Raw genomic sequence first — 12,790 nt, 5'->3', positions numbered from 1 at the left:
TGATTAGAGAAGGTTGACCTTCCAGCAACCTCAGTTGAGTCCAGAAAATTAAGAGCTAAGAAGTTTGAAACTGATAAAGTGGGCTGTTGAAATGGACAGGAGGAAATGGAAGCCACACTTGCCTTGCTCCAAGAAAAACAAAATCAAACAGAAAGGGCAAATATATAGCTATAGGTGGCATAAGCAGTGGGCTTTTTTCTCACTCTGCACTGGCAGTGGTGGTGGGGTTCAAGGCCATCTAAGTGGGATGTGCACATCAGGAGGTTAGCACTGGGATTCAAATACAGGAAAGCAGACTGGGTGCTTCTCCTCAGCTCTCCTTGATGCCTTTCCTGTGGTTGGAGCAGAGCATCTCAGAGTACACTCCTGCCCTCTGTGCCTCTCCAGCTCTCGGGTGGGGGTCCCTGAGCTATCCCAGGTGTTCCAGGGTCAGTGCCTCAAACATCTGTGCACTGTTGCTCTAGATGGACTGACAGGGGATGACTGATAAAAACCATTTTGCTCAGTAAAGCCTTGAGCCAAATCTCCCCTATCTACAATGGAGAAGAAGGGGACCGTTAGTTGAAAACTAAATGAGATATTTGGCACTATTCTGTGTTCTAAACTAAAGGCTTCTCCCAAAGTTTTCTCAGGGACAGTTCTCAGCTGAGTATTTAACCTTAGAAGAGTATCCTCGTCATGACCTCATACATAGACTGAAAATCATTCCTCTCCCAAGTTTTCGATGGGTACCGTTAGGCACGTGGAGGCATATTGCATGGTTGTGGACCACTCCTCCACTCTGGACTTTTCAAATGCATGCTGTTGACCCCTGGAAGTCAAAGCAAACTCTTTGTCTGCTGTGTCTGATCTCCAGTGTAACTCCTGTCTGTTTACCATAGGTGCCTACCCTCGGCTCTCACTGAGCTTTCGGTTGAAGAGAAACATTGGATACTTCATTCTCCAGACCTACATGCCCTCTATCCTAATTACAATTCTCTCATGGGTGTCCTTCTGGATCAATTATGATGCATCTGCGGCTAGAGTTGCCCTTGGTATGTGCTATTTTTAAATGATACCTAAAATGTAAAGTCACCATATCATTACAATATTAAGGGAGTTCAAAGACTATAGTTCAACTACAATTTTTTGACATCATGACACCAGTCTTGCCCATATAGTCACTTTTTATCTTGAAACACTAATTTCATGCATGATTCTCTTGATGTGTTAATTTAATTATAAGGCTCAAATGTGAATTTTCATGCCCATGAAAGGGAAAATATGCTTGCCGAATATTTGCATAATAAAACTATTTTTGACACTAATTTTAAAGCAAGGATTAACATCTCCTGTTCAAAATTATTCTATGGCCCAGAAAGAAGACTTGATTAATTGTGCATTCTTTTTTAAGTCAGAAAAATAGTCAAATGTTATACCATATAATTGTAATTACACAAATTAATGAGCATTAAAACGTGATATTAAATTCTCAATGGTTCCCAAGAACTCTAGTGATCTCTTCTGGCCATTGGTCACTTGACAACTGGATTATTAGCTGATGTACAATATACATTATACGTTCCAGTATGATTGCTAATATTTTTTAATTATTACGGGAAGGCGTATTTTCAGAAACATTATTTTCTACTGAACTAATTATTATGAAACTGCATGGACAAATAATTATATAAATACATTTTAGGTAAGTACTGAGCTTTTAGAGCTGAAGAGCAATTGTCCAGTTTATCCCTTCTTTGGGTAGGGTTGAATTTAATTCCTGGGAGTGAAGCCATCAATAATACCTTTCAAAATTGATGGGAAAGAATTACAACACATCTGCTGGTAAGCCTGCAGAGAAGCATAAGAATTCAGGGATCTGGTTGTCCCTCTTTCTTACTTTTTCTATTTACCATCTCTTCCCAGGAATATAAGTTGCTTAGCATCATGCTTCCAGGAGAATGTGTGTACATGTGCATAAGTGGACGTCTGGTTTAGACGCAAAGACAGGTGACTCGCACTGATTCAAGATTAGATTTCTTTTCTCATGAAATAACATTTAACAGTGACTTATTTTTTTCTAATGAAATAACATTTAACAGTGACTTAAGAAACTTAGGTAGTTATCTCTAAAGTGTTAGGTGAATGTAAAAACACTTTGAGCAGAATAAGTTATCAAAAAATCAAAAGTGCTGTTAATCTATTTCTAGTGGGCTTGGTAAAGGAAAAATCTCTCGAAAAAACCTTCAGGATTTTTTACCACCTGCAGAGGTTACCCTGTAACATCAGTCCTTTCTGTAGGTTTTGCCTTTTTTGTTATGTTACTAGATTGCTCTTTGTTAAACTATTTTCTCTTCTCACCTGGAAAATTCACAGCTAAAATGAATTTGCTAGGGCAGATCCAAATTTCGTGGAGCTGCTAGCTTATACAACTTCAGGAGCTCTCTTTAAGAAAAAGAATATATGGGGCTTCCCTGGTGGCGCAGTGGTTGAGAGTCCGCCTGCCGATGCAGGGGACACGGGTTCGTGCCCCAGTCCGGGAGGATCCCACGTCTGGTGGCGCAGTGGTTGAGAATCCGCCTGCCGATGCAGGGGACACGGGTTCGTGCCCCAGTCCGGGAAGATCCCGCATGCCGCGGAGCGGCTGGGCCCATGAGCCATGGCAGCTGAGCCTGCGCGTCCGGAGCCTGTGCTCCGCAACGGGAGAGGCCACAACAGTGAGAGGCCCGCGTACCACAAAAAAAAAAAAAAAGAAAAAAGAAAAAGAATATAAAATACATAAATACAGAATTTCCGGAACCCCTCCCGAGCCTGTAAGAGGCCTGTATTAGAGAAGATCAGAAGCTGAAGCTTCATGAGCTTCCAGGGAATCTGCCTCAGAGAATCTGTTATCTTTGAGGTAACTAGAGAAATATGAGTACCAAAGAACCAGAATTATCTGGCATCATCAGAAGTGAGGTGTACTGAAAATGCAAATTTCTCAATTTTCTGGATGATACAAATGCTATAGCTCCTAAATTGTAAACATCATCTTCCACAATATTAAATAGATAATCTATCTGGAGTGGATTAGAGTCAACATAGCCTCATTACAGCGTATGAAAGTTGATTCCACTTTTTCTTGTCAACCCATTATTGTTACTATAAACCTCAATCATGCTTCTGGGATGTTTTCATGTTCATGAAAACATGAACATACTTCATGCTTCATGTTTTGCTGGGATAGAGGAGTGGTCTGTCCAGACTGGCTAAGGCGTTACCACTGGAGGTGTGCAGGTTCTGATGGATATCAGAAGTCTGGGAGGCAGAATTGAAGGCATTTGCCAGTGTTGGGGTGGACCTGAGGCCTGGAGGTCGAGAAGGCAGCTGGGATCTCCAGCTGGTATGCCAGATTGACGTCCAGCAGGTCCCGCTCTCAGCGTGGGACCCCAGTCCTCTCACTCCTTCTCTCCCAGCTTCAGCATAAGACATGGTCTCTGAGCCTGGGTCTGCAGGACTTGGGAAGTGACAGCACAGCAACTCCAACTGGTTAAGGAAAAGTGTATCATCGGGTCATGAACCCTAAATAACAGCAACAACAACAGCAATCATTAAGGCTGAAACCTACCAAATACTCAGGTTCTAAGTTCTGTGCAAGGTCATTGGAAAGTGGTTACCTGATCCATGGTGCAGAAGATCCATAGCACGACAGGCAGTGTTATCGTTCCCATTTTACAGAGAAGGGAGTGAGATGCAGAGAAGCTACATAACTGGTGCAAAGTCAGATAATATTAAGTGTCAGAAGAAAGATTTTAATCCAGTTTTTCTAACTCCAGGGCCCTTCACCACTACAGGTGATTTCTACAGTGTCAATAGACAATACACAGAAGGGTTCTTTGGTCTATTACATTGTAAAAATGATGGATTTTTTTAAAAGCTCAGCAAGAATTATTATTAACCATTGTTATTAAGGAATCTCTCAGAACCTTTAAGATGCTAATGTGCTCAGTGCCTCTTGGAGAGGATATGGCCATGGTTTGGGGGGCTTTGATTGGAGAACTCCCCCTCCCCCAGCTCACGTCATGTGTCTTGTCATGAACTACACCCTTTGAAATGCTTAGAGTGCTATTTGCCTTCATCCTGAATGGTTGCACAGTGGTGAGTTCTCCCCACTTCTAAATGAGGTCTGAGAGGTGTGGGTCTGCACAGAAGGGTGCTCAGTGAAGACCTCCTTGGCATGTCCCTCCAGCTCAGGACACTGCTGGACCTGGAATTGTCAGGGGTTGTCTCTACTGAGAAGGGAAATGCTGGTTCTTCACCCAGCTGTGCTGCACAGATGCTCTGTGTGTTTCAGGATCTTATGCTTCTGCTGCTGAGGGTCTGACCCCCACATCCGTTGAACTGTTAGTGTTAGAAGCCACCAGACTACAAAGTTGGGAGTTGTAATTACACGGTCTTCCTCAAAAATCCCGAAGTCCACTTATCAGTGAATAATAGTATTGGTCCTTCTGAAAATGAAAATTTACACTAAAATAATTTAAGCCACATTATTTGGGTCACAAAGAAGAAAAATTAAATATCTTTTTGATTAAATGATATAAATTATATTTTTATTTCACAACCATCTTTATAAATGCAGTTTTTCAAGCATAATATTTCCTTAATATAAATGGGAAATAATTTGAGGCTGATAGTTAGCAAGACTTAACAGCTTGGTAAATGTATGAAGAACACAGAAGGCACCACTCAGTCTCCCATTCTGCCGTTGGATGGGGTCCCCTTTAGAGATCAGAAGTTCAAAGCGAGCCTGCCGGATCTGGGTCTCCTGCCAAGAAACTGGAGGCTACCAGAAAATGTATTTTTCTGTGATGCTGATAACAATAACATCTGTTGTCGCAAGTGTTAATGCCAGTTACCGTTAGCCCATCACCGTGGTGTTTAGACTTCACAACACCTTTAGACAACAGTTGTGGACCTATCAAGCTCATTCAGGTCTTGCTGCTGGGACGTGGTGGAGTGGGGCTTTTGGCCTGGGCCATGTGGTTCTACTATCCAGGCTGTGAACCACTGCATCCACCACTCTCCACGGTTATCTTGATAGGAAGGAAAACAATACAAAGAATTAGAGAATGCATGGCCTTTCAAGCTAAGAGGTCATGTGATTCCAAGCTGGAAAGCCAGGGAACACTCACCACAAAACCTTACTCTTAAGGGACTCCTTGAGCTGGCGATGATGGGCCTGGAGCCAGCGTCCTTGCCCATTTTCCTTGCCTTTGCCAGGCTGAGTGCTCGTTGACATGTGCTGGCCGTCCCTGTTTCGTGTTACTTTAGCCCATTTTCTGGGGACATCTACTGAGGCCTGTGTTATACACATCCACTCAGAATAGTCAACTGGAGAGCCAAAGCAACGACTAAAGCAGAGCACTTTCCAAAGTCCATTTGGAAAGAAAAAAATAAGTTGTGGCAACAATACAAAATTTTTGAATAATAGTGAGAACACCTAATTTTGTAGCATCTGCATGGTGTTTTTGCACTTCTTTGTAAACTGTAATTATCCCATTGCCATTTTCAAATTTTAAAAGTCCCCAGGTACACCTGAATTTTATGTTAAAGGGGAGTCTTAAAATATCCTGACATCTTTGACTTCCATATATTCATCATCAGCTCTGGTTTGCAGTCAGACATGAAAATAGGCTCTCTGCTCCTCGGTTCCCTCGTCTCCTGCTAACAGCAGCTCAGCATGTGTGGGATGGAAGCCTGGGCTCTCTTCCCTCTTCTCCAGGTGGTCACTAGTGAGGGGAGCCCTACACTCTGGCACTCATCCAAGGATGGGATTGGGAGTCCAGAGGGCAACAGACTAAGACGCTTAACAAACCCAGCCCCTTCCCCGGAGAGTTGAGTGGGAGTCCAGTGTGGTCAGAGAAGTGGTCTGGTGGGACCATGTGTCTGGGTGGTCAGCTTCTTGGGCTTGCACCACCTGCTGGTCTAGGGGACGTCATTGGTTTTCTGGGTTACTGCGGCTGAAGGACCATGGCTGAGGCTCTCACCTTGCAAGTCTCCTTGAGAGAAGTCCTCATGTGGCAATGACCCTCTCCTTTGGGTCCTGGAAGACACATGAGTAATCACATTCCATGGTACCAGTCACATGGGTAGAAAAGAGTTGGCTCTTTGGAGCTGCCTTACTTTTCTGAGACTTCTTAATATTTCAAAAGTACTGTCTCAAAGAGAGCAAGTCAGCTGCAGTAATGCCCGTGCCACTGAGAAGTGAGTGATGCACTTCATTCTCACATGTGTAGCTTCATTCAGCTCAGCAGCTCTGGTCATGTCACGAGCCAATGGGTCCCCTTCTCTCTGTGGCTTCAAATCATCCCATATGGAATCTTTGTACACCAAGAACATGCCCACTGCTATGGGAGAATTACAAAATATGGTCCTTACATGTTTTTAGAGACTAAACTTAGCTCCCTTAGGGAAAAATGGTATTATTCACCTGATACTATCTAAAGAATTCAAAATAATGACATTTAACAAAAAAAAAAACCCAACAGAGATCTGGTCACTTGCCCCAGACCATGGTAAGATACTATACTTTGGGTAAAATCATTAGCCCTTGCCCACAGTCAACATGTGCTGCACAGCTTATTATGCATAACCTCTTTCTTAGCTGGGGCGGGAAGTTGCTATGCGAGGTAATCTGTTCTCAGGAGCTACACTCGAACATTCCCTCTCTTTGAGCTCAGGACTGGTTCCCGTCCTTAGCAACTTTAAGTCATTGCCTCATTCCCCTTGCTTTAACGCCTTGTGGTAAGAATCATTTTCTTCACTAGCTGCCACAGATGGCCTTCCTAGATTCCCAAGATTCATTCTTCTTCCCAGAAGCTTCTCACCCAGACACTTAGTGTTTTATGATAAATTCCGAGTTTATTTTCATTTCTTCCAGCTTTCATGCAGGTCAGCCTCTGCCTTGTCCCCGACCCCTCTCCATCCACCTCCATCCACGGGCCAGGTGCAGTGGGAGGCACCTCCCAGGTGGGGCAGGGAGGGAAGAGATGTTAACTCCCCAGCCTGAGGTGTGACCTGTCGCCCAGACTGTGTGTTCTATATTCTGTTGTGTTTCGATCACCCAACAATATTCAACCGTGATTTTCAACTACTTCACACAGCTTGAGAAAATAAAGCAGGAAAGTGAAAAGTGAGGAACTGAGCGGTGGACCTGCAGCCTCTCACGCTCCCGTTTCTTTTACAGGGATCACCACTGTGCTGACCATGACGACCATCAACACACATCTTCGGGAGACGTTGCCCAAAATCCCCTATGTCAAAGCCATTGACATGTACCTCATGGGCTGCTTTGTCTTTGTGTTTCTGGCCCTTCTGGAGTATGCCTTTGTCAACTACATTTTCTTTGGAAGAGGCCCTCAAAGGCAGAAGAAGCTTGCGGAAAAGACCGCCAAGGCAAAGAATGACCGTTCAAAGGGTGACAGCAACCGGGTAGGCCTCTCGGCCTCGGCCGCCCCCACTTTGCCTTTCCCAGATCCGCAGACCCCGTGGCATCATGGCCTTTGAATAGGAGTGATGCAGGCTTGTTGATCGTAGCCTGAAAGGTGACGTATGCAAGTCACTGAGTTTTATAGAAAAGCAAAATTGGTGCAGAAATTGGAGAAGCCAAAAGCTTCCCAGTTTCCTGTGAAAAGAAAAGGAAAGATATCGGAATGAATGGATCTCTGGGGTGTGGGGCCCAAACTTGACAGGCAAAAGCATTTTCAACAATGTTGCAGTTTTCCTTCAGTGGTCAAATTACAAATGTGATAGCCAGCATGCTGCTGTTCTTTGCACGGGGTAGACAGCCCCCTCTCTCATCTGCCCTGGTTCAGGGTCCCTAGTGCAGGGCAGGAGCAGTGCACTGTCCCAGGGCTCTCGTGCATCTGCCCTGGCCCAGCCCTGCTGTCTGTGTTCTGCAAAATGCCAGGTAAGCAGCCCAGGACGGCAGGGGCCAATCAGGGAGCTGCCCTAGGACCCGTGGGCTCTGAACCCAGAGAGAGGGCACCAATCAGGTCCCTCTCCAGCCCTCCTCATCTCACACTTACATCCTTCCAATTACAAACTTTGCAGTTAGATGTCATTTCGGTTTATTTTTTTAATAAAAGCAATATGTTATTGCAGTTATAAATACTATTTTAGTGAAAGCACATTGTCATTTCTATAAAATTTTTATCTTTATCCTTTTACCTCTTGCATCCCTTCAAGTCCTCAAAAATATACCTCCACCCATTTACATACTGGGCTTGTTCCTATATTTCTTTACTTTTAAATTCTTCTTACTGAACTTACTTATTTCTCAAGCTCGTGAGGTTTCCTTGTTCTTTCTGGCGCTCTTGGTGCATTGCCGGCCCAAGCCCCTCACAGGGGTACAGAAGCTCCCTGGAGGAGTGCTGTGCCCGTGGCCCACCAGTGGCCCAGAATAGGTCCCCGGATGTTCATGAATGAGTGAAGGTAAATGGCTGTAAATGGCTCCTATCCTTTCAGCAACACATAAATAGACTTGGTCAGAGAAACCAGGATGTGTGAATAAATCAGGCTTCCACAGGGAACATGACCCTGAATTTCTTACTGGAAAGTATACTTAGCACCATACTGGTGTGTTTCTAAATTAGTCCACATCCTATTATGCATACACAGTATACTTTGGTAATACTGTTTCCAAGGAAACTAGAATTCATCACATCATTATTTTTTCCATTACACAGACACGCAGACACATACAATGCTGTTTTTCCAAATTCCCTCATAATTTAAACAGATTTAAATTTTATTTCCTTTATTCTAAATGATGCTCTTTAGAAAGGTTAAATTGTTGTGCTACAGAAATATCTTTTTGAGTGTGAAGCTTAAAATTTAAAACAAAAAGAAACAAAATCCCCCAAATCTCTAAATCCACAGATGAAATTAAGCAGAATGTAGAAATAATATATTATAAATCAGATGCAGAGGAAAATTCATGAGTCCATTTTTACTGTTTGCTTTTCTGAAAATTTGTTTCTGTTTTCCCAGCAGTTTTCTTAAAGCCTTTGCATTAAGGCTTTTAAAAATCTGTAATTGTAGACATCAGCTCATACATACAAATGCATGTATGCTAGTTTTAAATGCATATTTGATGCTCTTAATGGTAAACATTAAAAGCTGTTGCTGACTAGATGGCAAATGCACATGAAAAGATGCTCAACATCACTAATTATTAGAGAAACACAAATCAAAACTATGAGTTATCACCTCATACTGGTCAGAATGGCCATCATCAAAAAATCTACTGTGCTACAGAAATATCTTTTTGAGTGTGAAGCTTAAAATTTAAAACAAAAAGAAACAAAATCCCCCAAATCTCTAAATCCACAGATGAAATTAAGCAGAATGTAGAAATAATATATTATAAATCAGATGCAGAGGAAAATTCATGAGTCCATTTTTACTGTTTGCTTTTCTGAAAATTTGTTTCTGTTTTCCCAGCAGTTTTCTTAAAGCCTTTGCATTAAGGCTTTTAAAAATCTGTAATTGTAGACATCAGCTCATACATACAAATGCATGTATGCTAGTTTTAAATGCATATTTGATGCTCTTAATGGTAAACATTAAAAGCTGTTGCTGACTAGATGGCAAATGCACATGAAAAGATGCTCAACATCACTAATTATTAGAGAAACACAAATCAAAACTATGAGTTATCACCTCATACTGGTCAGAATGGCCATCATCAAAAAATCTACAAACAACAAATGCTGGAGAGGGTGTGGAGAAAAGGGAACCCTCCTACACTGTTACTGGGAATGTAAATTGGTACAGCCACTATGATGAACAGTATGGAGGTTCCTTAAGAAACAAAAAATAGAGTTACCATATGATTCTGCAATCCCACTCCTGGGCATATATTTGGAAAAGATGAAAACTCTAATTCGAAAAGATACATGCACTCAAGTGTTCATAGCAGCTATATTCACAATGGCCAAAACATGGAAACAACCCAAGTGCCTGTCGACAGATGAATGAATAAAGATGTGGTACATATATACAATGCAATATTACTCAGCCATAAAAAAGAATGAAATAATGCCATTTGCAGCAACATGGATGGACCCAAGAGTATCATACTAAGTGAAGTAAATCAAACAGAGAAAGACAAATATCATATCATTTATATGTGGAATCTAAAAAAAAGGATGATAAAATGATCTTATTTCCAAAACAGAAATAGACTCACAAACATAGAAAATAAACTTACAGATACCAAAGGGGAAAGTGGGGGGGAGGGATAAATCGGGAATTTGGTATTAACAAATACACACTAATATATGTAAAATAGATAAACCACCAGGAACCTGTATAGCACAGGGAACTATATTCAATAACTTGAAATAACATATAATGGAAAAGGTGTATGTATATACATATATGTGTATATATATGTAAAACTGAATCACTTTGCTATTCAACGGAAACATTGTAAATCAACTATAGTTCAATTTAAAAAAATTGTTGCTGACCACACCTAAGAATTTAGTGATAATTTTAAAGTAGAAATGCACCTCCCAAAAGTTCATATCACATGATCCAAATGAATTAAAAGAAAGTAAAAAATAAAAAAATTAATGTAAAACAGAAATGGCACTATGCACAGGCCAACAGTTTCAAGAGTCCTTTGTAATTATAATTATTCACTCATTCATTTTCAGTGATATCTCTTGGGATTGTTTATCAGTGTGGCCAGCAATGGCCTCAAGGAGCCCCTCTGTCATAGTTGGGAGCCAAGAGGCTCGGGGGCTGAAGCTTTCCTTGGACTGATGGACACTGGGTGACAGCAAGGACTTGTACTGTCATTGTCTTTGCTTGTGTCCTGTTAGAGATCTCAGGGTGGTGTCCTCAGGGCCTCTGCAGGCCACCAACGTGACCATGATGCTATTGAACCTAATGTCAGACCATGAGATTTTCCTTAAATTTAGTGATTGAACTCTTTTTTAACTTAGTGGCAGTGTTCACATAGTCACTTAGTTTCTCCTCAGACCAGTGGTACAATGAAAATCCTGACCTTAATTTATTTGTGCTTAACCTCTGTTTGTTCCTGAGTTGTTTCTATACCCAAGAGTTAGTCTTTGGTTGTAATGCATGTATTATGGTTACAAGCCTTGTGATATTTTGCAAGTTGACCAAATGGTATTTGAATTTCATGAAGTGGCAGAAAGTCTTGCCAAGGAATCAGAGCTGCAGGCTTGACATCATTCCTCTTACTAAAGAGTAAGATTTCATTTCTCACATGATAAATAGTTCCTTATTTTCCAGAAACTAGAGTATTTTACTTATTTTGAAGATTGAAGGTAAGTAGAGAATGAGCTGTCAACAGTGTGCCAATCTGGTGACAGATCCTTGGAAAAAATGAAAATCCCTCTAGGATACATTCCACATGAGATGTTTTTCATCTCTGAATGTTTCTGCCTGTCCAGGTTATGGAGCAGGAAGAAAAACTACATTGAAATCAATGAATCTAATTATAGTAGATATGAGACAAACTCCTCAAAATAAGTAGTATTCATGAAATGCTTCAGAAATTACAAGTCATCACTGTCATTCTAAACAGGACATTTTTACAATCCCATTTGTTTTAAGATTTAAATTCTAGATGATAGGAAAAGATTAGCATCTCTTCTGGAAATATTTGTTTAAATGTTTGATTTCTAAGATTTAATAGATTTTAGTAACCCTTTAATTCTTGCAGAAAAAAAATAACTTCTAGTAGTTTCAGTGTAAATTTTCTACACACTGGTTCACGTTTAAATGAAAACTATGCAAATGTAAAACTATGTCAAAAGCAGCCAAACTAATTTACTCTAAGCTCTTATTAATTCCATGTATGTGTTCAAGTTCCTTTTGACATGATTGTTCCATTGTAGCTGTTCACCCCACTCTGAAATGGAGCGATGCAACCATATTGGTTCTCAAACAGCTTTGAGGCAGCCACAGGAGTCAGAGCACCCAGGCACCCCAACTTTGTAAACACTGACAATATCGGGTTCGGCTTCCCTCAGGGTGGGTTTCCTTCACTGGAATCCAAAAGTGCAGACTTAGACCCACCTTCCGAAGTTCTTTTCCAAATGCACAAAACTGGCCACAAGGGATAAGGGAAGGCAGTATACTGATTCATACAGATTTGTCATTAAATCTTGAAAAATCAACTCAACATCCAGTTGACCTTACTTCTTTTGTTTTTTTCACTCTCCCTGTGGGCTTCCTGAAATCACCATACACCTTATTATCTCTTTGCCTTTGATTCCCTCTTCCTAGAATCCATCTTTTTTGTCCACATCTTCCCCTCCTTCAAGACCTAACTCAGATGCTCTTCTCTATGATGTTTTCCTGATTTTGTCTACCACTTGTTCCCATCCTGCCTCTGACAATCCCCACTCCAAGCAGGTGGTCTTGTCCCTGTTCTTCTAACCTCCAGGGCACATGCTGTATGCTTTGGAGATAGATAGCAGGTCATATTTCATGTGGCCACTGTGCCTTCTGTCCTAGACAGCATCCCATTCTTTGCATCTACCAAAAGGTGCACACTGGGGCTGGATGTGCTAAGTGCTCAGGGAATGTGTGTCCATGAATGAGTAGTGTTTGTCATCTGTTTGGTTCCACTGAAGCCACGTGTTTTCTTACTCTTCTAGTGGGAAGGGGGTGATGGTTCATAAATGTACCTTTTTTTTTTTCTGATTAGAGCTACATATATTTTTTAAAAAATTTATTGATGTATAGTTGATTTACAATATCGTGTAAGTTTCAGGTATACTGTACAGTG

At 41.4% G+C, this 12,790-nt stretch overlaps 1 protein-coding gene across 1 annotated transcript in view; it reads left to right on the top strand.

The window, feature by feature from the left end:
* GABRB3 (gamma-aminobutyric acid type A receptor subunit beta3) overlaps positions 1–7,524 on the top strand; it is a 218,848-nt gene extending 211,324 nt beyond the window's left edge. The window contains exons 7-8 of the mRNA XM_024114931.1: positions 882–1,034; positions 7,205–7,524. Of these exons, the coding sequence (XP_023970699.1) occupies positions 882–1,034; positions 7,205–7,524 (473 nt within the window). The remainder of the gene's footprint in view (positions 1–881; positions 1,035–7,204) is intronic.
* Positions 7,525–12,790: the final 5,266 nt, after the last annotated feature.

This window comes from Physeter macrocephalus, chromosome 11, assembly GCF_002837175.3.
Source record: "Physeter macrocephalus isolate SW-GA chromosome 11, ASM283717v5, whole genome shotgun sequence".
Lineage (NCBI taxonomy): Eukaryota > Metazoa > Chordata > Mammalia > Artiodactyla > Physeteridae > Physeter > Physeter macrocephalus.
The sequence above is the reverse complement of the archived record's forward strand: the minus strand, read 5'-3'. Positions and strand labels throughout refer to the sequence as shown.